The 26,795-nt window shown below is 36.7% G+C and overlaps 1 protein-coding gene across 8 annotated transcripts in view; it reads left to right on the top strand.

The window, feature by feature from the left end:
- DMXL2 (Dmx like 2) overlaps positions 1-26,795 on the top strand; it is a 161,092-nt gene that overhangs the window by 19,963 nt on the left and 114,334 nt on the right. For all 8 annotated transcript variants that reach the window (XM_060149954.1, XM_060149946.1, XM_060149917.1 and 5 more), the window contains exons 2-6: positions 15,369-15,494; positions 18,288-18,359; positions 22,733-22,811; positions 23,665-23,800; positions 24,464-24,530. In XM_060149954.1, coding sequence (XP_060005937.1) covers positions 15,369-15,494; positions 18,288-18,359; positions 22,733-22,811; positions 23,665-23,800; positions 24,464-24,530 — 480 coding nt within the window. The remainder of the gene's footprint in view (positions 1-15,368; positions 15,495-18,287; positions 18,360-22,732; positions 22,812-23,664; positions 23,801-24,463; positions 24,531-26,795) is intronic.

Below are 26,795 nucleotides of genomic sequence, written 5' to 3'. Positions count from 1 at the left end.
AGTGGATTATCACCCTTTGAATGAGGTAAGAACTCGTGATCTTTAATATAAAAAGTACAAAAATGAATAAGAAAACTCCGGGGAAGGGATAAATTAGGAGTTTGGGATTAATATATACGCAGTACTATATACAAAACAGATAAACAGCAAGGTCCTACTATATATAGCATAGGGAACTATAGTCAGTATCTTTTTTTGTTTTGTTTTGTTTTTGCTTTTTTTTGCGGTACGCGGGCCTCTCATTGTTGTGGCCTCTCCCGTTGTGAAGCACAGGCTCCGGACGTGCAGGCTCAGCGGCCATGGCTCACGGGCCCAGCCGCTCCGCGGCATGTGGGATCTTCCCAGACCGGGGCACGAACCCGCGTCCCCTGCATCGGCAGGGGGACTCTCAACCACTGCGCCACCAGGGAAGCCCTAGTCAATATCTTATAATAAACTTTAATGGAAAAGAATATGAAAAAGAATATATGTATAACTAAATCACTTTGCTGTACACCAGAAACTAAGACAACATTGTAAATCAACTATACTTCAGTTAAAAAAAAATAAGAGGGGACTTCCCTGGTGGTCCAGTGGTTAGGACTCTGTGCTCTCACTGCCCAGGGCCCGGGTTTGATCCCTGGTCGGGGAACTAACATCCCACAAGCTGCATGGTGAGGCCAAAAAAAAAAAAAAAAAGAAGAAAATTACCATTTGGCAGCCATCATAGTAATAACTGATTAGGCAAGAATCATCCAATGGATGCTAATATTAGTGGGTAAAAGTTTGATAAGTAACAAGATATTTATATAACCTCAAAATAGCTTCCCACAAAATGCTTATTAATTACAAAGGAAAAAAAATAGCTTTATAGAGGAGAAACTTGTCAGATACCACCTTTAACAACCGATCAAAGTTAACATCACCAGAGATGGGACAGGTAGACAAATGTGCCTCTTAGTAAAATGCAGTGAGAACATGGCTATATTTCTATGATGTTCCTGCCCCAAATGCATAACTGGAATCTAATTATAAGGAACAGTGAAAATGCAGGCCATGGACTTGGAAAAGATAATTGCATCACATATATTTGACAAAGGATTGGTATCCAGAATATAAAAATATCTATAAATCAATAAGAAAAGAACTGAGAACTTAATAGGAAGTGGATGAAAGTCTTGAACAGGCATTTCACAAACAAGAAAGTCTAGATGACTAGCAAACATATGAAAAGAGAGGCTCTTCCTTATTAGTAATCAGAAATGCAAGTTGAAATCAGGAAGTACCATTGCATACCTACCACATTTGCAAAAGATTAATTTGACATATCTGGTGATGGCAAGAATATCCATAAATGGGAATCCTTACACACTGCTAGTGGGAGTATTAGTTCATACAGCTACTTTGGAAAATGCTTTATCATTATATAACAAAATTTAAGATACATATTCTCTGTGATCTGTCAGTTCTTCTCTCTATATATTCTAGATAAATACATATAATATGCAGGATATGTCTACAAGAATGTTCAGAGCAGCATTTGTGTTTGTTTCTTAGAGCGGCATTGCTTTTAATAATATGCAAACAGTCCAGGAACATTAGAATGGATACATTGTGGTACATACAAGGGAATATTAATAAGTAATGAAAATGAATGAATCACAGCTATATGTGTCACGAATTAACCTCTGACCAAATGTTCATGAAAAGAGCAAGATAAAAGAATACATGCAGTATGATTTCACGTACACAAAGTTCAGAGGGCCGGCAAAACCAAGCCATGTTATTTAGGCATGCATGCAGAAGTAGAAAAACTACAAAGAAAAGCAAGGGAGTGATTTCCCAAAAAAGTCAGGGCAGTGCTACTTTGCTTGCGGGAGAGAAATGTCCTTTTGAAGGGACACATGTCTTTTGGGTTGCTGGAAATAGTGTCTTCTTTTTTTAAGTGGTGGTTATGCACACGTTCATTTTAGTGTATTCTTTGTGGTGTCTGTTTTATGTACACCTCTAGCTTTTAAAAAAAATCGACTTAATGGGGTTTTGTGAGGGAGTGGATATAGATGTATTTTGTTGTTTTATTTTTTTGTTTGCTATGTTTAATGAGAATCTCAAGCCTTCTTTGTAAATTAAAAAATACAAAAACAAAAACTTACCATCCACCTCTCCCTGTCCTCTGGCGAAATGTAAACTTCATGTGGTAGAGAGAGACCTGCCTCTTTTCCATCACATTCTGCTCTGTGTGCCTGGTCCACGCTAACTGCTCAGCAGACGTTTGTGGACTTGAATCCCCACAGTCATCCCGCTGTGAATATTTGTTGAGACTTAAATGGTACAAGGAACAAATTACCTTAAGCAATGGGGAATTATGAGAATACAGAAGAGGAGTAGAAGACTGTGAGGGAAAACTGTGGCCTGCCATATCAATAAACAAAGGATGCTGCAGTAAACAAAGGATGCTGCATCCCCCCACCCCCACCCCGTGAGCCCTGAAGGAGCACAGGACAGAGGTGAATGGGCTGCCTGCTGTCAAGCTGTCAGCCGCTGCAGCCACCCCCAGAGGTGCACCCCGAGGGGACTCAGGATGGGGAAGAATACTGGTCCTAGGTAGCTAAGGTGCATATCAAAGCAATGATTTCAATGAGCCCAGACTCTTGCATCTTCCCATATGAAGAAAAGTGCTAAATTCATTCACTTGAGATGTCTGGTTTTCTTTGGTTAACAGTAATCTTGTGTTGCGACTACCTGGTCTTTGTTGCAAAACTCCTATATATCCTGGCTTCTCCCTTACCTCTTCAGAGCAGTCCCTCAGAAATACCTGAGAGGCTGTCCCCTGGCCTTGAAGTCCTCAGAAAGTCCGCCAAATAAAATATAACTCTCACTGTTTAGGTTGTGTAATTTTTTTCAGTCGACAAGACAACTCTTCCAAGAATCTTCTAACACAAGTCGTACGTAGTACAACTGGGCCTCAGATATCAGGAACTTGGTCGGCTCGGGGGACAGGTTACTCTGTCTGTGTTGGACTGTGTGGCTGTCATAATATCTCAACCTCTCCCTGTGTTGGATCCATTAAAACTGGCTTGCATGAGGACCCCAGGGACCACCCTGGCCTCTGTGTACATAAAGTCTGTACATAAAGTCTGTACATAAAGTCCTTTTGCCTTTCCTGCCTATTACTACCTGCTACATTTCTTGGTATTTCCTTGAATATCCAGAAAGTGGAATCTGACCCAGCTCACCTTTTTTAAGCCAGGCCACATCATGGGTTGCTGGCCAGCCTGTAGCTTTTTTTTTTTTTTAACATCTTTATTGGGGTATAATTGCTTTACAATGGTGTGTTAGTTTCTGCTTTATAACAAAGTGAATCAGTTATACATATACATATGTTCCCATATCTCTTCTCTCTTGCGTCTCCCTCCCTCCCACCCTCCCTATCCCACCCCTCCAGGCGGTCACAAAGCACCGAGCTGATAGCCCTGTGCCCTGCGGCTGCTTCCCACTAGCTATCTACCTTACGTTTGGTGGTGTATATATGTCTATGCCTCTCTCTCTCTTTGTCACAGCTCACCCTTCCCCCTCCCCATATCCTCAAGTCCGTTCTCCAGTAGGTCTGTGTCTTTATTCCTGTCTTACCCCTAGGTTCTTTTGGTATTAAATTCTTGGCCTTTGGAATCAGGTGTCACCCTGGTCCAATCAGTTGTATGCGGTGAGTGTTGGTCACGTTGTCTGCCCAGGCTGTGGGTGGGGCAGTTTTGCTTAGAAACGTCTGCGAGTCTGATGGACAATACACTTGACGTGATAACCATAATTTTTCTATTATGGGATGTTTAGGTTGTTTCCATTTTTTTTATTACTTTAAATAATGCTGCAGTAAACATCTCGGTACTAGTTGTAATGTTTGTTTGCACATCTGAATGTTTTCTCAGGATAGAGTCCTAGAAATAGACATAATGAATGAAAGTACTTAAATCTCTTTGCAGTCTTTTAATTCATATTACCAAATTGCCTTCCAGAAAAGTCACATGTTTTTATACTGCAATAGTGTATGAGAGTGACAGGTGCACCATACTCTTGCTCATTGCTTTTTGCTGTTCATTCTTCAGAGCTGAAAAAAGAACATTCGGCTATTTAGTGCTCCAGAAGCCTTTCTCTAGTACATATTCTGGGTCCCACGGGATCACAGATGACTACTTTAGTAACTGTAACTTTATTATACATATTTTTTTTTGCCGGCTTTCTATCCTAGTATCCTCATTGCTGCTGCTCTAATATCATGGACAATTCCATATTTTCCTTGAAGCCCTGCTCTGAATATCCCCAGTCTTTGTACCAGTTTCGGTTCCAGTCAGGGCAAGGGACAGATGAACTGAAGTAAAAGCAAGGTTTATTTCAGTATACACAATGAATCATCAAGGAAGGGCACCTGAGCTTCAGCGTGATTAGAACTAAAAAGCTGGTAGAATAAACCGCGTTTTCTTAGAGATTTTGCATACATGTTTTCTTGTGAGTTCTTTCTTATTTTCGGATATCTGATCCATTTGTTTCTCAAACTGGTGATTTCAGTTTCAAATTGCACATGGTTCTTAATGGCTGCCTTATCCCTGAATATGTATGACTTTTCAGCTCAACTCTCCCTGCTAACTCTGGGTTTTCTGGTTTAAATTCCCCAGAATAGACTTCGGCATAGCTCATCTTTTTCAGCTATTAGCCACTGGTCATTATTCTGGACCCATCCTTGCCTCCTGTCAGCTTTGAGTAGGGGAAAGAGTCACAAGATGTAAAACATTTAGCTGGGGTTCTATGTAAAATAGGTACACTGGATTATTTAATCTTTTTATCAAGACTTTTTGAAGCAAATTTGTGTACACTTAACAGAATCACAGTGTAGAAGTTGAAAGGGGTCTCAGAAGTGATCTACTCACAATCTTTCGTTTGACTGATTAAGGAATTATCTGTAGAGAGACTGTGATTTGCCCATTGTTATAGTCAGTGTTAGCACCTCTAGATTCTCAAGAATGTACTCTTTCCATCATACTGCAGGATTGGAAGTTTAATTACAATTTAATATTTTAATCATATTATTTGGGAAATATTTTTTTGAATACTGTCAGGACCATCTCCCTCAAAATATCAACATTTAGATTAAATGATTTTCTGGAAATGGCCAGTAGTTAACAAAATAATTGAAAGTTGTCATAAACATTACATATTAATATTGCTACATAATATACTGTGAACTTTAAAATCCTTTCAGATGGAAAATGTATTAAGAACAAATTAAGGAACAAGATATTAGGTACTTATTTTCTCTATTTCTAATAATTTAACGTCCAAAAAAGCTCATTTTATTTCTTTAGACGTAGCAGTTTTAAAAAGTAGTATCTTACTTCAGTATTTTCTATGAGGCAAATTATTTTATACTCTAAGCTTTAGAGAACAACTTTGAGGCTGAAAGGTGACTCTTTTTATACCTGCTGGCCAGTCCACGGGGCTTATTGTTACCAGTATTACTATGATTTCCTTTATACATTTTTGATAATTAATACTTTGAATGGTTTATTCTTAGCACTGACATAAAATAGTTATTTATAAGAGAAGATAATTTTGGGGTTTTATTTCCAGACCTACCTTTTAATGAGAATGCAGGCAAGCGGAAGATAGAGCTGGTTTTGTAATGGTTAATTAGAATTAATTAATTAATTATGGCATATTTTTCTTTTCAAGGTCTCATTTTCCTTTCAGATGGTACTAGTATCAGTAAATTAAAAAAACATATGTTTGTTCTTGGTTCAAGGGTATAGAAATAGGCTTAGTTTGGAGTACAGGTGTCTGTTTCTTTTTATCTTAGTATTTAGAAGTTTTTTTATAGGTCCATCTTGTTAGTAAATTATCAAAATTGGCTAGCTTTTGACTAATATTAAAAATAGTTCTTGTTTAAATTTAAAGTTTTAATTTTAATTAGAGAAAGTTCTACTTTCAGATCACTTGCTTCTCTGGGGTTGTTAGGAAGAAATTAAAACAAAATTCATTTTGTCTCTTACCCCTTAATCACAGATATGTAGTATTTTCTTCAATTTTCTTCTCTTCCTTTTTTCTGGCCATAAATTTTTGTTTTTACATGCTATTAATCTTTGTCTATGTATCACTTAGCATACTGCTTGCAGCTTTGCTTTCTTCTATTGTTACTTATAAGTAGCCTGCTAATTTTGCATTTCCTGGTGTGGGTTGTTTCTAAGAGGAACAGTCCCTTTGGTTACCACACAAGTAGTCATAGTAGATTATTTCCAATGTTGCTTCACACATCATTGGCTTAGTCTGAGCTTTTTGCATAATATTTAGTTTTTGTTTTGTTTATTTTAATATATAGTTTCTTTCTCATTTATTTTGCTCATTCAGCATTGTTGAATGAACTTCAAACTGTTAGAATGATTGAATCATCTCAGTAAAATGTGTTCTTACTAGTGTGGAAGGAAGAGCTTCTTTTCAAATACTACTCTCTCGCCCTTTTCTAACTCTAGTTTAGACTTGTATCTGAATGACAGGAGGCTTATTTATTTTGGGGGGTGGTGGTAGGCAGTAATTGATAATGGTAAGGGTTTGACTTTAGGTGTAGAAACTTATAGGAAGACAGGTGAGGCTGATTGAATATATTGCTGATAATAAGTACTCATAGGAACTTCCCTGGTTGTCCAGTGGGTAAGACTCTGTGCTCCCAATGTAGGGGGCCAGGGTTTGATACCTGGTCGGGGAACTGGATCCCACATGCATGCCACCACTAAGATCCCACATGCTGCAACTAAGACCCAGCGCAGCCAAAGAAAAAAAAAAAGTACTCATTTTGTAGACTTAAATTTCATTTTGAGAACTCTCATTAAGTCCAGAATGTGTATTTTTTATGCATAAGTCTATGGTTTCCTGGTAAGCCATAAATTAGGTTTTAAAATAGTCAGTGGCTTCTTATGATCTATTTATAAAATTTTAAAAATTGGAATTGTGTATTATATTAATATACTATCTCAATTAAGAAAATGTTTTCTTTGGTATGTTTGCACCTTCATATGTCTTCAGCTCAGGCATTTTGTTAAAAAAAAAAGAATTCGTTAGCTACGTATGACAAAGGATAAGTTCTCTGAAGAGCTCTTATAAATCACTGAGAACAACAGGACTAAAGACCTAGTTAAGAAATGGACCAGTGGGAGTTCCCTGGCAGTCCAGTGCTTAGGACTCCCCACTTCCACTGTCAGGGGCCCAGATTCCATCCCTGGTCGGGGAACTAAGATCTCGCAAGCTGCGCTGTGTGGCAAAAAAAAAAAAAAAAACAGAAAAAGAAATGGACCAGTAACAGGAATAGTCAGTTTGAAAAGAAAGAAATATAAATGGCTGATAAATATATGAAAAGATGTTCCTAGTAAAAATACAAATTAAAACAAGTAGATGCCAGGTTTTGTTGGATTAGAAAGATTAAAACATTTGATAATGATCAGGATTAGTGATGAAGTGGACAAACAGGTACTTTTTTATATCTGGGGAGTATGATTTTTTTGAAGGGCGGTCTGCTTTAGTTTTTTTTTTTTTTTTTTTTTTTTGCCGTACGCGGGCCTCTCACTGTTGTGGCCTCTCCTGTTGAGGCTCCGGACGCGCTGGCTCAGTGGCCATGGCTCACAGGCCCAGCCGCTCTGCGGCATGTGGGATCTTCCAGGACCGGGGCACGAACCCGTGTCCCCTGCATCGGCAGGTGGACTCTCAACCACTGCGCCATCAGGGACGCCCTGCTTTAGTTATTAATTCTAATTACTGACGCAGCAAATAATGTCTTAGAATTTATTTTATGGGTATGTTTCCATACATATGCATAGTATCATATACATGAAGATGTTCATTGAAACATTTTTTGCAATAGTAAAAGACTGGAAACAACCTAAATTAATTATGGCAAAGCCACAAAATGGAATACTATGCAACTATTAAGAAGAATGAAGTAATTCCTTCTGTGGGATTTGGAAAGTTTTCAAGATATATTGTTAATTAAGTGGACAAGAAGTTGCAGAATTGTGTATAGCATAATCCCTTTATGTTAAAAAGAAAGATTTATATGTAGATACACTTGTATGTACACTAAACATTTCAGGAAGAGTTCGTAGGTAACTGTTAAGTGATTCCTCCTTGGCTATGAGTGGGGACGGTCAAGGCTAAGAAGGTGACTTAATTTTCCTATATAGTTTTAAAATTTAGTACATGTGTTATTCTCTCTATAAAAAAGAATATTTTGTCATTGAAAGCATAAAACACTTTAAGTGGTTTATTTAGCTTTAATGGATAAGTACTATTTGAAAGTTCTAGCTTAATAAGGGATCCATTCAGCATTCAATAAGGAAACTTATTTATCCATTTTAGAAGTTAATTTTTAATTCTGTGAGTATCATAAGCAGTTAGGGTTTTAACTAGGTGACTAAAATGAAGAGAGGGAAAGGATGTTTTCTTGAGAAATTTTTGTTAATCTGTGCGTTGTTTTCTTGGTTGTAAAATTTTTTCATAGGTCAACACTGACCTCTTAAGACTATTTCCTGAAGGTGACTTGGTACAACCAAGTAATCATGAAAGCCCAGACAACCCTGTATTCTCTTTAGTTTTTTGTTTATAGAGCAGAAATCACAGCAGAAATGAAGAATATAAATGAATTTATGTAATTAACCAATAAGATGAACAAAAATTTAAGCACTAGAAAACAATATGATAGAAGATGGTCATTACTGAAGCGTATAAAACAGTGTAAAACGATCTAAATTTGCATGCCAGTATGTGTTTGCCTTGTGACTTAGGACTTTGATTAAATCATATGAACTTCCATTTCTTTATATTAAAGTGGGATTAATAACCAACTTCTAGGTTTACTGCAGTCTTGAAAGAGACTAGGAATGTGGAATGCATAGTACAATACTTGTACCCAGCAGGCTTTCAATAAGTGGCACCTCTTTCTTGTAATTATTTTTCTAGCTTTTAATAACATGTGCCTTATATTTATATGAATCAGAACTCTCAGGGGGAGGTGGGAGTTTAACAGTAACACTCTTGGTAGAGTATGCTTGTTAAATTAGACTATAACACGTTGTTAAATTAGTGAAACCTTTCAACATGCTTAGTACCTCTTGATTCATCAGTGCTATTCTTTTTAAAATTTAGACACATCTGTCAACAGTTGTCACTGATCTCAAACTTTGACCCTGTAACTACCAGGTTGTTAAAGCATCCAACTACTCCATAGAAAATGCCAGTATAATGTATTCATACTCTGTATTCTTATAGGAAAAGTCATGTTTGTGTAAGATTTATTACTCAGTCGTAAAAAGAAAAGAAATTGAGTTATTTGTAATGAGGTGGATCGACCTAGAGTCTGTCACACAGAGTGAAGTAAGTCACAAAGAGAAAAACAAATACTGTATGCTAACACATATATATGGAATCTAAAAAAAAAGCCTCTGATGAACCTAGGGGCAAGACAGGAATAAAAACTCAGATGTAGAGAATGGACTTGAGGACACAGGGAGGGGAAAGGGTAAGCTGGGATGAAGTGACAGAGTAGCATATATACACTACCAAATGTAAAATAGATAGCTAGTGGGAAGCAGCTACATAGCATAGGGAGACCGACTTGGTGCTTTGTGACCACCTAGGGGAGTGGGATAGGGAGGGTGGGAGGGAGACGCAAGAGGGAGGGGATATGGGGATATATGTATAGCTGATTCCCTTTGTTATACAGCAGAAACTAACACAACATTGTAAAGCAATTATACTCCAATAAAGATGTTTAAAAAAATAGGAAGAATAAATTTAAAAAAATTGAGAATTCCATGGTGGTCCAGTGGTTAGGACTCGGCACTTTCACTGCTCAGGGCCTGGGTTCAGTCCCTGGTAGGGAAACTAAGATCCCATAAGCCACAAGGCGTGGCCCCCCCCCCCCAAAAATTTCTTTACTTTACACTTTAATTTATCTAAGACTTAAGGGAAGTCTGAGAAATTAGAACAGTGTTTGAGATATGAGTATTACTTATTTGAAATACTACATTATGAAAATAATGTAGTCAAGGCAATTAGTATATATTAAACTGAGGTTAGAGAAGACTGAGTGTGTTATGCCTATTCAGCTACACTTAATCATTGTTCAGAATGACATTGAACCCTCTAGAGAAGGCAACAGTATTTTTATTATTGTCACGATAGTGTGTTCATTCAGAGGATTTTATGGCTTTAGAAAATGATACTTAAATTTTTTTCAAGTGTAACATTTTAATAAGGTAAAAGAAGAGGGTCACTTGTTTTTCAGCCTCAGCTAATTGACAGGGCTCTCCTAATGATATTTTGGATATCACAAATAAAAACATAGAATCTTGGTAATAACAACTACTCAGGTTTTTAGCTCCCATATAATAATTTTGGGATAACACACTTTGTCTAAGGAAGAGATTCTTTAAGACATAAACTAATGAAATCTATGGACCCAGTGAAAACCAGTACATTCACATGGCTTTAAATATAATTTCCAGGATTTCAAAGACCTCCTGAAACCATCTGTGATTCACACCCACTAGACTCAGGTTGAAAACTTCAGTCAGGTTGGAAATTTAGTTTCAGTGCTCAAAGTAGAGACTAGTTTTCTCTTTCCTGACAGGATGGATTCAGTCTCCAAAAGTAAGGTTAGAACAAGTGAGGGTTAGAGCATGTCTTTGCCTTTAGAACTTGTGCTACACAATTATCTCTTAGTTATAAACTGTCAGCTAGTTATTAATTCTTCATCATAAGGACAATTCAGTCCTTCCATAAAAGGAACTCCCACGTGAAGAGAAGGAAAGGATGTTTTTCTAAGATTCTTAGAAAAAGAATCTTGCGTTTGGGCCAATACCATATCCTTGACTTTGAGAAATATTTTATATACATCAGTACTGTTATTAGTGCAGGACACTGGTGTGTGGTGCTATGGCATAGGGGTGGTTCTCCCAGGAACCCAAGGGAAGAACTTGGTTAAGGGGTTCCATTTGTTCCAGAAAGGGCTTAGTGCCCTTTTCCCTGCTTCCCTGTAGTGATCCTGTAGCCTCTCTACCACATGTGGAATAGTTAGTTTATCCTCAGCCGAGTCAGAGATATTTATTTACCTAGTACAAAGAAGCCCATAGCCTGTACTCTCTGGGATCATTGTAGTATTTGTTTGCAGTCTCAGTGAGCGCCTGCTTTTCCTTCTGCACTATAAATTTTTCCTCTGGTAAAACTGAATTCTGAAAAAGAGGAATGAAACAAATTGCTTTTGACCTAAAATTGAAAGAATGGAAATCTCTTGAGTAATTATAGATTTTGTATATACCTTCTCAGCTGCTGGTCTTTACTCTGAGCTAGATGCTGTGGGAAATTATACTTGGGATTACAAATACGAACATGGGCCTTTCAGTGCTTATAAGACATCTTAGTGGAGTTGGGGTGATGCAATGGAAAGAGCAGGAGCTTTACTATGAAGCAAATGAATCCTCACTCTGTGAACTTGGGCGAGTTACTTATCCTTTCTGGACCTCAGTTTCTCCACCTTTACAAGGGGGCCTGTGAAGATATGATATTCATAAAGACCCTAGCAGACTGCCTGATCATAGAAGGTATTCAATAAATGGTAAATTATTAAGGAAGGCTTTGATAGATTCTCTTCTGGTAGGTCTTCTAAATCCATGACGCTGTTAGACTGGAAAATAAGCCAAAATATCTTTCTTTTTCTTTGTATAGCTACCATCATAAACTTGGCTAAATTATTAGCTTATATCAACTGTCTGAACTCCAAGTTCTTTGACCAAGTTTCTAGGTACATAGACGAGCCAGAAATTAGGAAGATTTTGAATCATTTATTTGTTATACAGATATCTGTATCTATTGAGGGCTGTGCACATGCTGGGTGCTAGGACTACAGTGGTAAATAAGAACATGGTCCTTGCTCTGATGGACCTCTCAGTGTAGTAGGAACCAGACAAACAAACACACATGTATATAAATCATTAAAATCTTAGGCGCCTTCGGTTATAGAATGCATGTGATTCAGTACTGACTGATTATGAGTCCCCTGTTCTCGCACACTTGGGGTTATGTGTATTTTAGACTCTTTAGAGAAAGGTGAAGAATAATAATATTCAACTTCTGTACTTTTCCAGCTCTTTGTGTGCAGTAGTTTATGGGGTTCCGTTCTAGCCATGACCATGGATATTATATAAAAGAGTAGGTATTGCCTAGGTGTGGTTCCACAAGACGCTAGTGCCACACATGATTGTTCTGTTATGATGGTAATTACTAGTTTGATAAGGGATTTGAGACCATTTTAGACCAGTGGTCTCTAAACTTTTGGTAACTGCATAGTATTCTACTCGATGGATATTCAGTAACTTATTTAACCACTTCCCTACTGATAGATGGTATGATTATTTTCAGTTTTTGCTGCTTAAAATAATGAGGCAGTGAATATCCTTCTCTATATATTTTGGCAAGCTTTGCTAGTATGCTTATAGTAAAATAGGGACTTGTCAATCAAAGGGTATATTGTATTTAAAATTTTGATAGATATTGCCAAATTCTTTTATCCATGACGATCCTGATTTAGTAAGTCTGGGGTGGGACCACTCAGTTTGTATTTTTAACAAGTTCCCTAGGTATTTTGATGCAGCCAGGTTTGAGAACTATTGCATTTCAGAAAAATGGCAAGATTCTCTACTTCTAAGGAGCATGGTACATGTCCTCTGGCAAAGGTCAGGCAATTATGGCTATCTAGGGAGGAGTAAAAATCCTCTTCAGTGACTGAGCAGTAAGAGCCTATGTCTAGAGCAGCTGTTGCTGGGGATGGCCCATCTTTAGAGAAGCAAGTGTGCTAATACTTATCTGAAATATTTTATGTCTCTTTGACATGTAATGTAGGGGAAAAGAACATAAGAATTGTAAGGACCTGAGTTTGAACATTTTCCACTTACTAACTGTATAATCTTGGGCAAATAAATGAACTTGAATCTTTCTTTATATAATGATAATGATACTCTCTTCCTCTCAGGTTTGTTGCAAAGATGAAAGGGGGAGTGATTTAATGTTTATTTACTTATTTTTTTGCTGCTTTGGGTCTTCGTCACTGCGCGCGGGCTTCCTCTAGTTACGGCGAGCGGAGGCAACTCTTGGTTGCGGTGTGCGGGTTTCTCATTGCGGTGACTTCTCTTGTTGCAGAGCACGGGCTCTAGGCGCATGGGCTTCAGTAGTTGCAGCATGTGTGCTTCAGTAGTTGTGGTGCATGAGCTCAGTAGTTGTGGCTCGCAGGCTCTAGAACGCAGGCTCAGTAGTTGTGGTGCACGGGCTTAGTTGCCCCGCAGCATGTGGGATCTTCCCAGACCAGGGCTCGAACCCGTGTCCCCTGCATAGGCAGGTGGATTGTTAACCACTGCGCCACCAGGGAAGTCCCGATTTAACATTCATTGAGTACCTTTTGTCTTTGCTGGTAACTTATAGATCTCTCTCTCTGTCGTGGCAGTTTGTCATTTAGTTGTGATTGGTGATTCACTTGGTTGTCTCCCCAATAGACTCACTGGGACCACATCTTGTGTTTTGTATTCCCAGTTGCTAGCCCAGACTTGGGACATCATGCACTGTTTTGTGTCTTTAATGAGTGACGTGTGCTAAGCACTATGGAAATAGATTTTCTGTCCTAAGAAATAAGTATTATTTCTTCCATTCTACCACAAGGAACTGCTCAGAGAGCTTAAGTTAACTTGCTTAAGATCCTGTAGTACTGCAGAACCAACACTGAAAACCCTGCGTGTGGTGATTCCAAACTAGGTAAAGTTTTGCTCTTACCATCAATCTGCTTTGCTGAGATAATGCTATAAAGTACTTTGGAAATTGTGAAATGTTTAAGGGTAAGATTATTTTTGTTATTTTAATAATATAAGTGTAAAGGTTAGCATGGTGACACAAACATTTCTTCTACCTATACTCAGGATTCCCATTCAGTTTACCTTTCTTGAATGCATAGCATAGCAAATCTGCTTTGTCTATGAGAGTATATAAGTGGTTATTTCCCCCATAGTTCCTTTGTTTAAAATTCCATCTTTGTTTTTCATTTGGGGAACTTTCTGGTATATGCAAACACATGAGTTGAAGATAGTTTATAGTAGTTAGAGCAGGATTTTGGCAACACTGGAAGTTTCAGTGACCAGTAGAAGTAGTGTCTGTCTTCCTCTCTGGTCTTTATCTTCAGTTCCCTCTTTCATTACCAGCCATATGTGGACCTCACTGGCTTAGCTGTCATCACATGTCAGCCCTGGCTACTGGATATCTGTATTTTGTAGGACATGACCATATTGCTTAAGGCTGTAGAAATAGTGGGAAGAAAATATCACCTCATAAACTTTATGTTGCTTTTTATGGGGCTTTTTCATTTGAGAATTACATTGTTAGGTTGTTTTAAATATTTAATCATAAGTTGAGTTTGGAAGAAAAAGAGAAATGTCCCCACCCTCTGGCCCTTATGTCATAAAATTCACAAAGTTGCAAAACAGGAATAGCATACACCAAGAAGAAGTGTGGCAATAGGAAGAAATATGCAGTTTTGCTCATTATAGTTCTTTTGAACAAGGGAATTTTCCAGGAACTTGACTTTGTGTTTTATTTTATTTTCCAGACCAAATACTTGTCACATTTTATATAAATCAGTTTATTTTTTATTTTGTTTAGCGTGTGTGTGTGTGTCTAACCACTTTGGATTGGTGTCCTCTCTCTGTCTCTGTCTCTCTGTCTTCCTCTCCTGCCTGGTAAGGTTGAGGGGAGGGGGCAGGCAGGCTGGCTTCATCATGGATTCACTTCGGCAGTTGAGTTTGTTTAGTGTTTGCCTTAGTGCATGTAATTCTGCCTCAGGGGTTCATGTCTATTTAACTAGCTCTTTAAGCCATGTGGAATTGTGTTGGAAAATGCATCTGATTTCTATCTTGATCTTCCTCAAGCCTGGTTTGAACCCTGGGAATGCAATTGAAGCCTTCAATACCTCATTACTTTCAGATGGAGGTTTTATTCTTTAGGGTTTACTGAGATGAGCTTCAGAGAGAAATTCTAAACCAAAAGATTTATGAGGGATGGAGGCTATAGTGTTTAAGACCTGGAAGAACCCTTTTTCTGTTAGTAGCATTTGTTGAATGATAATGCATGGTATGTCGTCACCCCATGTTTTTGGTGTGATTTTAATGTTCTGATTTGGGAATTGACATTTTTAATATTCTTACATTAACTATTTTTGTAAAATGTGTCACAGTATCCTTTGCAATAGCAGCAAAAACTAAGATAAACTAAAATAATTCACAAATTACATACCTTACATAATGTAAAACTTTTCTTTTTAGGCATATGGATCGGGCTGTGATATTGTTATTTTGGCAAATGACTTTGAATGTGTGCAGATCATTCCTGGTGCTAAGCATGGAAACATCCAAGTCAGCTGTGTGGAGTGTTCTAACCAACATGGAAGAGTAAGGGATTTATTTACTTTATTAAATGTCATCTTTTAATGTATTTAACAATCTCAGAGAGTATTCTTATGCTTTTATATAAGGCTTGCCTACACTTTCTAATTATGTATTATACCTTGCTTAGATGGATGTTAATAGGAGTGGGTAAAATGATAGGTTATGTACAAATTTTAAAGAGCCATTAAGCTGATAAGTGATAATTAATTGTTCTACCTGTATATACTGTCTTAAAAGATTTGTAGGCTTCATATTCCTGTGTGTACTAATATTCTGCCAGTTGATAGTTCTAGCAGCTATTAAGCCAGTAGCAAGGAAGTAAACTTTTATCTTCTATATCTAGCATACCTTATCTCTCCCAAATTATAATAACATCAAATTTTTATCAAGAAATGTAGCAAGTTGTTAGCATCTAATATAATATTTCTCATGTAACTGATGCTTTGTAAAGTTTCTGTTAATGAAACTTTGTTGTTTGAAGAATGTTAAAGTTCATTCGCTCAGACTTTAAACAGAGGATTTATTTTAAAATAATTCAAGTTTCATCATATGTTCCTTTCCCCCAAATTTCACACATAATATACATCAAATTTTGATTATATGTAAAGTAAATATAGCATAGTTGCTGTATATTCTAGCAATTCATTAAGGCCAATGTTGTGTAGCAGAGTTAAATGTTTCTATGGGAATATAAGAATGATATTTTTCCTGTAATAATTGTAATAATTTAAACAGTTTTAGTGTTCTAAAAATTGTTCTTTACTAAGTAATAATAAATTTTATGAAGGATATGTTAAATCGGAATATTCATGGTAATAAATAGTAATCATGCAAATTTATACCAAATAATAAATTGTGATATTATATCATTTCTACTGTCCTACCCTGCTGTTTGTATTAAGCTTTAATATTTGGGTAAATGTGCCACTATATGACAATCCAATGATAAAATTGACATAGTATTGAAACACTGAATTTTCTGGTGTTTTCTGATGCTTGTTTCTTGCTTTTCTGAATTTTTTCCCCAGTCGTTCTCCCTAAGTATTGCTTACTCTTTAGAAAACACTCAGAGTGTCAGATTTCTCTCATTAATTTTTCATTGCTCATCTCCCTATTCCAAGCATGGTAGCTTTAAACCTGCTTAGAGTTGTTACGATAGTTGTCAGAGATGCATTTTAAAAAATTATTTATGTGCTGGTGATGATCACAATAAACAGATACTCTGGGAGCAAAATTTTTGTTTTTGTTTTCTTTTTTTTTTTTAATATAGAAGCCCTTGGTTTTCATAACCATGTTTTTACTTTTTCTAACCTGGTTGAAGGTAAAGAAGCCCAAATTGTGACATCTCTGATTCATTGTCTTTTATTGCCATCTTCTTTTATTTCATTTATCCCCAGTCCTTGTGATGATTACTTTCAAATTTATGACTTTGTATTAACCAGTTATAATCATTCGTTCATTCATTCATTGACATGTTGAATGTGATCATTCATAACACTTTTTACCTAAGTGTTACCGTGGCCAGGCATTTTAAGTAACTCTCCCCCTACCATTGTGGAGTACAGCTTTTTCTTGGAAAGACAGTTAGATATTAAATAACAATTAAAATCACTTTTTTGGGGACTTCCCTGATGGTTCAGTGGGTAAGACTCCGCGCTCCCAATGCAGGGGTTCCGGGTTTGATCCCTGTTCGGGGAACTAGATCCCACATGCGTGCCGCAACTAAGAAGTCCGCATACTGCAACTAAGGATCCTGCATGCTGCAACTAAATATGCCTCAACGAAGATCGTGTGTGGTGCAACTAAGACCTGGCACAGCCGAAGTAAATAAATAAATATTTAAAAATAAATAAATAAATACACTCTGAGTGACTATAGATACTAAAAATAAATAAATAAATAAATAAATAAATAAATAAATGAAATCACTTCTTTTGCATTAGAGTGCCCTGAAATCACAGTAGACCTTTTTGGCTTGCCTTAAAAACATGTATACCTAATTTAGCTTTATAGGTTAACCCATAGACCTAGAGGTGTGAGAAGAGATGGTTTTTAGTCTGTTCCCTGTAGTTGTTTCCCTCTTGCCAAGAGGAAGATAAACTGGGAACTGGCTTTCAAGGAATTATTGGAAAACAGGCTCTGGTAAGCTCCTGGGAACAGAGGAATTTGTGTTTCTTCTCATCAGGTATGTGACGTGGAGCAAAGTCCTCTTGGCCCACAAACTCCTAGCTTAAGTCCACTAGAGATGTCTATATCAGCTGTTTCTCCTCCAGTTGCAATGGATGTCTCTCTGGTTTCTCCTTAGTCCATTTTCTCTATTCCTCCTTCTACATGGTGTTCCCAATTGGTATTTTTTATTTTTATTGGTATTTTATAGTTAATGGCATTTTATTTGATATATTTTTAAAACCTGTTGCCCTTTGATGTCTTTTTCTACTTCTCATGGTTTTTATATTATTTTCACTGAATTGTAAAGTTTCTGACAGATGTACCATTGAAATGTGTCTTCGTTAATAAAAGTTATTTCTGTATTTAAAAATGAAATTTTTATAGGAAAGGATGATTTCTTTGAATAGGTCAACCTTGTATTTGATATGGAAAATAAAGCCTGCTGAATTTTTGATAAGAGAAGAGATTCTTAAGTCCAGTACTTTTCCAGTTATATTTATGGAAGGGAATAAACCATAAATACTGTATTGGGATTGTATGTAATCAGTTTATACATTATTGTGAAAAGGAAGTTACCTTTATTTTCTCTTTTCCTTAAATATTAATGCTTTGTTCATTCTTTTTTAGGTTGCAGCTTCATATGGTAATGCTGTTTGTATTTTTGAGCCCTTGGGCATCAATTCTCATAAGAGAAATTGTGTAAGTATTAAATGGTAGTAGAAAAGTTTTATAATTGAGTTTGGAATCCAGTTGACAGCAATGAAGAGCTCCTTAGGAGCTGGTGCTGAAGGTGGTCTGGAATATTAGTGTGAAGTTTGTCTGGTGCTTTATGGTAAGATCTTTTACATTCACTAGGAATATATTCCTAGGCCTTTTAGAAAATCAGTTTCCTAGAATATTGCTTATTGAGATTTGCCTTGTTAATTGGGATCTACCCCCAGGTGAACTCCTGTTGTTTCTTATGTAGATTACTAGACTAGTATCCTGTCTAATATCTGTCCCCTTGCCCTTTCTCTGTTCTCAGCAGAGTAGATCATGACATTTCTCTGCTAAAAACTCTAATGGCTCCATACTTCTCTCACATTTAAAGCCAGAAAGCCTTAGAATGGACTATAGCCCTTCTTCCTCCATCCCCGCCTTGCCCCCCACACCTGCACCCATTTATTACCTCTCAGAGCTCATCTACTATTCTTGTCCTCTCTGGTCACTCCAGCCACACTGGCATTTTCACTGTTCTTTGGCTAGTTACCCTCTCATCTTTGAGCCTTTGCATTGGTTGTTCTTTTGTCTGGAATGTCCTTCTTTCTCTAGATAGCTCCAGGGCCAGTTCCTACAGATCCTTTAAGTTTTTGCTTAGTAATACCTTCTCAATGAGATATGCCTTGACCACCCTTCCCTTTTTTTAAAAAAATAATTATTTTCCTTAATTTTTTTTTTGGCTGTGTCGGGTTTTAGTTGCGGCACACGGGATCTTTGTTGAGGCATGCGGTATCTTTTCGTTATGGTGTGCGGTCTGCTCAGGTTTCTCTCTATTTGTGGTGTGAGGGGTTCTCTCTAGTTGTGGTGTACGGGTTTTCTCTCTCTAGTTGGGGTGCGCGTAGGTTTCGGAACGTGGGCTCGCTCTTTGAGGCAGGCGGGCTAAGTTGCCCCGAGGCATGTGGGATGTTAGTTCCCCGACCAGGGATCAAATCTGCATCCTGCATTGGAAGGCGGATTCTTTACCTCTGGACCACCAGGGAAGTCCCTTGAACACCCTTTTAAAAATTGCCACTTGATTCTCCCACTTTCCTTCTAACTTGCCTATCCTTCTATTTTTAAACCTTTTTCAGTAGAGCACTTATCTTGTTTATTTATTTATAGATTACTATTTAGAATGTAAGCTCCATGAGGGTAGGGAGCTTTGTTTCTTTTGTTCACTGATGCATCTCAAGTATCTGGAACATAACAGGTACTTCTAAATATTTGAATGAAGGAGTTAGGAGCTTAGGTAAACTCACTGGGTGCTGAATTATATTTTGTCTTACTTAATATTCAGAAAATCCAATATGGTTAGAAAAATTTTTTAATTTTAAAATTACTACATGCATTAGAACTCCACCATCACTCACAAATAGTTAAAACTGCCAGTGTGAAATCTGAACGCCAAGATTTCACCTCTTGACATATTTACCAGTAATTAAAGAAAAATTGTATTCTTAACTGCAGTAAATAAAGTAAATAAGTGGTTTTGATATTTTTCATTAAATGTATGTATATGAATTTTTTTTTACATTTACCCCCAGAAGTATATCATAGTCTCTTCCCTATGATAATATTATGAAATGCATATTAAATTTTCAGAGTACTGGACTTCCCTGGTGGCGCAGTGGTTGAGAGTCCACCTGCCGATGCAGGGGACACGGGTTCGTGCCCCAGTCTGGGAAGATCCCACATGCCGCGGAGCGGCTGGGCCCGTGAGCCATGGCCGCTGAGCCTGCGCGTCCGGAGCCTGTGCTCCGCAACGGGAGAGGCCACAACAGTGAGAGGCCTGCGTACCGCAAAAAAAAAAAAATTTTCAGAGTACTTAAGAGTCATCGAGAGTACATATTTAAAAATTCAGGGGCTTACCTGGAGGCACAGTGGTTAAGAATCTGCCTGACAATGCAGGGGACATGGGTTCGAGCCTTGATCTGGGAAGATCCCACATGCTGCAGAGCAACTAAGCCCCGTGCGCCACAACTACTGAGCCTGTGCTCTAGAGGCTGTGCGCCACAACTACCGAGGCTGTGCTCTAGAGCCCATGAGCCACCATTACTGAAGCCTGCGTGCCTGGAGCCCATGCTCCGCAACAAGAGAAGCCACCTCCATGAGAAGCCCTCACACCGCAACGAAGAGTAGTCCTGACTCGCCACAAATAGAGAAAGCCTATGTGCAGCAATGAAGACCCAATGCAGCCAAAACTAAATAAATAAAATAAATAAATTTATGGAAAAAAAGTCAGATTCCATAAATAAATGATACAAATGAACTTATTTACAAAACAAACAGATTTACAGACTTCGCAAACAAACTTGTGGTTACCAAAGGGGAAAGGTGGGGATGTGTGTGGGAGGGATAAATGAGGAGTTTGGGATTAACATATACACGCTACTATATATAAAGTAGATAATCAACAAGGACCTACTATATAGCCCAGGGAACTCTACTCAATACTCTGTAATAACGTATATGGGAAAAAAATCTGAAAAAGAATAGATGTATGTATATGTATAACTGATTCACTTGTACACTGGAAACTAACACAACATTTTAAATAACTATACTCCAATATAAATTAAAAATTAAATTTAAACAAATGGAAAAAAAAATCAGATTCCAGACCTCACTCCCTGAAATTCTGCAGTGTAATTGGTCCACAGATTACACTCTGAGAAGCACTAATGGAAAGAATGTTAGAGATAGCTCTAGTTTTAGGAATGATTTTATTATTACTGTAAATAGTTCTGTTGAGCAGTATTTAAAATACTGTTGTGACTGTTGTTGGGTCAGCAGTGATAGGGTTTAAAAAATAACTTTTTCCCTGATTAATAAATATAAAATTACTTTTGGATACTGAAATTCAGGTTTTGTAGTTGTATTTGAAAATTCCACTTCTAGATAGTCATGAAATCTTGAATAAATTATTTTATTGTTAAATATTTTAAAAGTATTATAATAAGAGAGGGCATCGCCATTTATTAAATTATTACTTGCCAAGCAATTAATGTATAACTTGCCTATAAAAAGCCTTGACATGGCTTTACATTGCACTATATTTTCACAAAAGGACTTTTTTTTTTTTTTTTTTGCGGTACATGGGCCTCTCACTGTTGTGGCCTCTCCCGTTGCAGAGCACAGGCTCCGGACGCGCAGGCTCAGCAGCCATGGCTCACAGGCCTAGTCACTCTGTGGCATGTGGGATCTTCCCGGACCAGGGCACGAACCCGTGTCCCCTGCATCGGCAGGCGGACTCTCAACCACTGCGCCACCAGGGAAGCCTACAAAAGGACATTTTATGTTTATCTACTGAAAAGAGATATCTAAACTTTTTTACTTACTGTATTTCATGGGAAAGCTGCGACTTTTAAATTTTAAATCTTTCTACACTTTAGAATGGAAACAGTAAGAAAATAGAATGGAAATTATTCAAATATAGGTCAGGTTTGTGGGTTTTATATATTATATGGTTCAAATTTGTTGGCTTTTTGGAAGGTGTATCTAGTTTTATTTTAGACATTGACTCCATAGGATTGTGTTAATTTGTACTTCTTTCTAATGTGCATTTACTTTGTTTTTATAAAGTTATTGAGCATCTGTGTACCAGTCATTACAACACTGAATACACAAAGCTCATTGTGGCATAATTCCTGCCCTTGAAGAGTTGCAGTGTAATAGGAGAGTCAGATATATAAACAAATAATTCAGTGTGACCAGTGTTATAATGGTAGAATGTAAGTAAAAAGTGCTCTGAGTGCTGCCAGGATGTCAGAAGAGGCTTCACTGCAGAGGTGATGATTTAGCTAGATCCTGATGTAACCATAGGAGTTTGTAGGCGGAAAAGAGAGGGAGGGATACCCTAAGAATAAGAATGTGTTTATAGGGGCCTCCCCTGGTGGTCCAGTGGGGAAGACTGCGCTCCCAGTGCAGGGGGCTTGGGTTCCATCCCTGGTCGGGGAACTAGATCCTGCATGCATGCCGCAACTAAGAGTTTGCATGCCACAACTAAGAAGCCTACATGCCTCATTGAAGATCCCGCATGCCGCAATGAAGACCCCGCGCAGCCCCCCCAAAGAAGAGATTGTGTTTATAGACATGGAAGGAGGCCTGGAAGACATGCTTTGTTTGGGTGTGGCAAACAGCTTGATATGGTAGAATAGTAAGTGGAATCATTGGAAATTATTTTAAAAACAGTATTTTGAAAATAATAGTGAAATATTTACATCTTTGTTTCAGATCATTGTCTTCAGTTGAAGAAAATGATAATATGGTTGTGCTTGTGGATATTACTTTGAAAACATATCTTTCTCTTTTTTCTTCCTCTCTCTATGTTTCAGCAACTCAAGTGTCAGTGGCTTAAAACTGGGCAGTTTTTTTTGAGTTCCGTGACATACAATTTAGCATGGGACCCTCAAGGTATTGAGCAATTATCTTTAGAAATTATGAAAAGTTAATATTTGTTTTAAGTGTATGATTACAATGTGATATAGTCTACCATAATAAGAAGATGATCTTTTTATAAGAAGTATTATAAGAAGTATTCTCTTTTTGCTAGTGAATGAGTATACTTTTTTCTTTTTCATATACACTGCTTTGTACAGTGCTTAATTTACTGTTAGTTCTGTGCTTTCCCCCGCTACTTTTGAATGTTTTGTTCCAAGAAACAATGATGATTTCTTTCATTAATTAATGTGCTGCACTTTACTCTTACTGTGTTTATTAAGAAATAAAATCAGAAATAAAACAAGATAAGAAAAACCCTATCTCACTTTGGTATTTGTATTTCGGGAAATTACTGTCTTTAATATTGAAAGTTTAGAAACTTTTGATGATAATGGCTGTTGTCCCTTTTTACATTCACAGCTAGTGAGGGTAATTTTAATAGTTCATGTAGAAAAACAAATTTCATTAATCTTTAGTTATGTCTTATATCCTGAGAATATTCTGTGTTGTATATATTCTGTGTTGAATATTCTGTGTTGGGGTTTGTTTTGTTATTCTACTTCTGTTGTTATTTTTTTTTTAAAGTTTTACCTGATAGACAATAGCTCTTTGTCAGGAGGCTTTTTTTTTTTTGTTCTCAAGTTTCCCTCAAGTTTTCTTGTCAGTGGATTCTAACTTTTAAATGGATATACTCCACAAGTGTTTTTCATAGACAATATTGCTTATTTTTCACAGAATAGTTTATAGACCTAAGCAGAAACCCGCATGTGCGTTTATTTCTCTAGATAATCCTTGCTTATTCATCTGAACATTCTTTAATTTTCAGATAACAGATTGTTGACAGCAACTGATTCTATTCAGTTGTGGGCTCCTCCAGGGGGTGACATTCTGGAAGAGGAGGAAGAAATCGATAATAAAATTCCTCCTGTTTTAAATGATTGGAAGTGCATCTGGCAGTGCAAGTTAGTGTCTAACTCTGTTATGTTCATTAATTAAAAAAATGCTTCCTGAGATATGTTCTTAGAAGCCTAGAAAAATAGACTTTTTCTAACCAAAACCCATTATAACATCATCCTTTAATCTGTGCTACAATTGATTGTTTTAAAAAAGGATGAAAGTATTTTCATAGTTAATAACCTCAGGACTTGGGTTGAGAAGGTTGATATGTAGGAATTATTCATTAATGCATGAGATATAGGTGGGATAGGGAGAGGGAAGATGTGAAAGTTGTGAGACACTCTTTCAGGTGGAAGGATTATGTGAAGGGATCCATTAACAACATGGAGTATGTGAAGGGATCCAACTAGCCAGGGAAGATGATGAGCTCAGTTTTCAAAATGTTACATTAGGATGTTGGTGGGGCATGTAGGTTGCGATATCATTTATGCATGTTAATTGCATTCTTTTTTGGCTCCCCAAAGTGAGCTTTGGATTAGCTTTAATGAATTAATTTGTATTTTTAGGGAGGTGAAATACTTAGATTTATTTTTAGAGAGGTGAAACACTCTTGTTTTGATGATGTTATGAAAATCTTTTTTTTTAATTAAAAAAAATTTTTTTTGACCATTTATATATATAGTGTTCCAGATTTTAAAAATGCTAACTGTTCAATTTTGTTTTTTTAGAACCTCAGTATCTGTACATTTGATGGAGTGGTCCCCTGATGGTGAATATTTTGCTACTGCTGGAAAGGTAAAGGACCAAACAAAACATAAACAGAAAAAACAAAACAAAAGTGTTCCTTGTTCATTCTCATTTTCAGTTTTTTCATCTGTAAAATTAGGATAATCCTACATTACAAAGATGGCCTGAGGAATAGTGATAGTTTTTGTAAAAGATCTGCTATGTTTCCCATAGGTAGTTGGCGTTTGGGCAATAATGGCTATTATTTTTATTCTTATTTGACCCTTATGAAAATTTATGGTTTTTAAAACTAATTTTTAGGTTTAAAAAATAGCATATGTACATAATTTGAAAAGTAAAATATTACTACTAGATTTACAATGAAAAGATGCACTCCCTTCTTCTAACTCTTAATTCCTGTGTCCTAGAGGCAGTGATTCATAAAATTGCAGTTTAGTATTTCTTTACATATTCTTTAGTAACTTGATTATGCTCCGATTTAAAATTTTTTTTATTTCTTTTCCTTTTGGTTTTATGTATAATTTCTGGCCATGCTACTATGGAGGCTGAGACTTTAGTTCTCTAGCTGATGTCCCAACCTCATCTCCACTTAGCACATACACATATTCACTTCCCTTCCTCCTGTCTTTCTGATATAAGCATCTCATAATATTTGGGAAAATCACTATTTATTATTCACATTATTAAGAATGTGTAAAAGATTTTTCATGGAATAATTACTTTGGTGTTAGTAATTACTTTGTTTTACTGTTTGCTTAGTTTTCTATATACCTAATTCATCCCTCACACCTCTGACATTCTTTGGATCTTCTCTCAGTATAATCCCACGTAGGAGGTATCCTGGAAATGTCTGTTCTCTTTGCTCCAATCTGGCTTAGTTGTTCTCTGAGTCTAAAATAATAGAGCTCTCATATCAGGATTTTCTTTTACCAGCCTCGGGAGATTCTCTTTGCCCATCTCCTTTGTTAAATTCCCTGTTACTTCACGTCATTTATCATCATCTTTCCTTGTTTTGATGGAGATACCCTCCAGTAGGTTCCTGAGAAAAGATGAATGGGAAAAAAGCATTTTTGAGGCCTTGCAAGTCTGAACAGTTCTTTCTTCTTTGTTATGCTTTATTTTATTGGGCATAGCATTGGGTTGGAACTAACTTTCCTTCAGAATTTTAAAAATGATGCTTCTGTTGCCTCCCAGCTTCCAGTGTTGCTGTTTGAGAGGTATAGTGCCATTATGACCATGCTCTCCCAGCTCTAGCTTTTAGAGGTTTTAAGAATGTTCCCCTTATCCCGGTGTTCTAAAATTTCAATATATCGTGATATGGGTCAGTCATCTATAAATATTTTAGTATGTATCTCTAAGGGATAAAGACTTTTTTTGTGCAGGCAATCTGATGCGCCTGTTCAGTCTGAAAACTCATGTCCTTCAGTTCAGGGGGACTATTTTATATTATTCCTTTTGTGTTATTTCCTTCCTTTCGTGTTCTCTTTTCTCTCTTTCTGGATCTCCCCTTATTCAGATGTGGATCCTTCTATACTGATCCTCTAATTTTCTTTTTTTTCCCCCCCTCGTCATTTTTTTAAATTTTTTTTTTTTGTTTAAATTCTGGGTGGGGTGTTCAGCTCTAACTTAGAAATAATTTTTCCCTGCTATCACATTTTTGAGTTTCAGGAATATTTTTCTGATTCTATGAATGCTATTTTTTAAATACATAATATTTCCTAAGTATAAAATGAATATATGTAAAACTTATATATAAGATAATAATTAAACAAGTGCACATGTATGTACCTGCTACCCAGTTGAGACAAAGGACATAAAACTAATGGGTTACTATTTTCCTCTTGCATCTCCTCATTTTCCTCTCACCTATGCAATCGGAATCCTGAATTTTATGTTTTAATTCATTGCTTTAAAAAAAAAATAGTTTCACAGGTGTAAATTCCCAAAGAATATAATTTTTATTTTTGAATAGTTTTGAACTTATAAAAATGATACCATATGGTTATTGAAATATACCTTTAAGATATTAAAAAATAAATTTGTGACGATATCAATTATGTACTTCTTAGTTAATGTATTCATTAAGAAAAAATTACATTTAAAAATCACAGATTAAAGTTTAATTGTATTTAGTTGTTGTGTATGAATTAAAATTTCCATATTATACTTTACAAGGCAAGGATAGGTTTTCCAAGAACATCAGAATTCACCCAAGGCTTTTTGAGTTAATCTTTAGTTGTAGAACACTCAACTGTTTTGTGGTTGAACGATTACTTGGCACAGAGGTAGTTAGTTGCTCAATAGTTGATGACA

Source organism: Lagenorhynchus albirostris, chromosome 1, assembly GCF_949774975.1.
Source record: "Lagenorhynchus albirostris chromosome 1, mLagAlb1.1, whole genome shotgun sequence".
Taxonomy (NCBI): domain Eukaryota; kingdom Metazoa; phylum Chordata; class Mammalia; order Artiodactyla; family Delphinidae; genus Lagenorhynchus; species Lagenorhynchus albirostris.
Note: the sequence above shows the minus strand (reverse complement) of the source record. Positions and strands in the feature narration are given on the sequence as shown.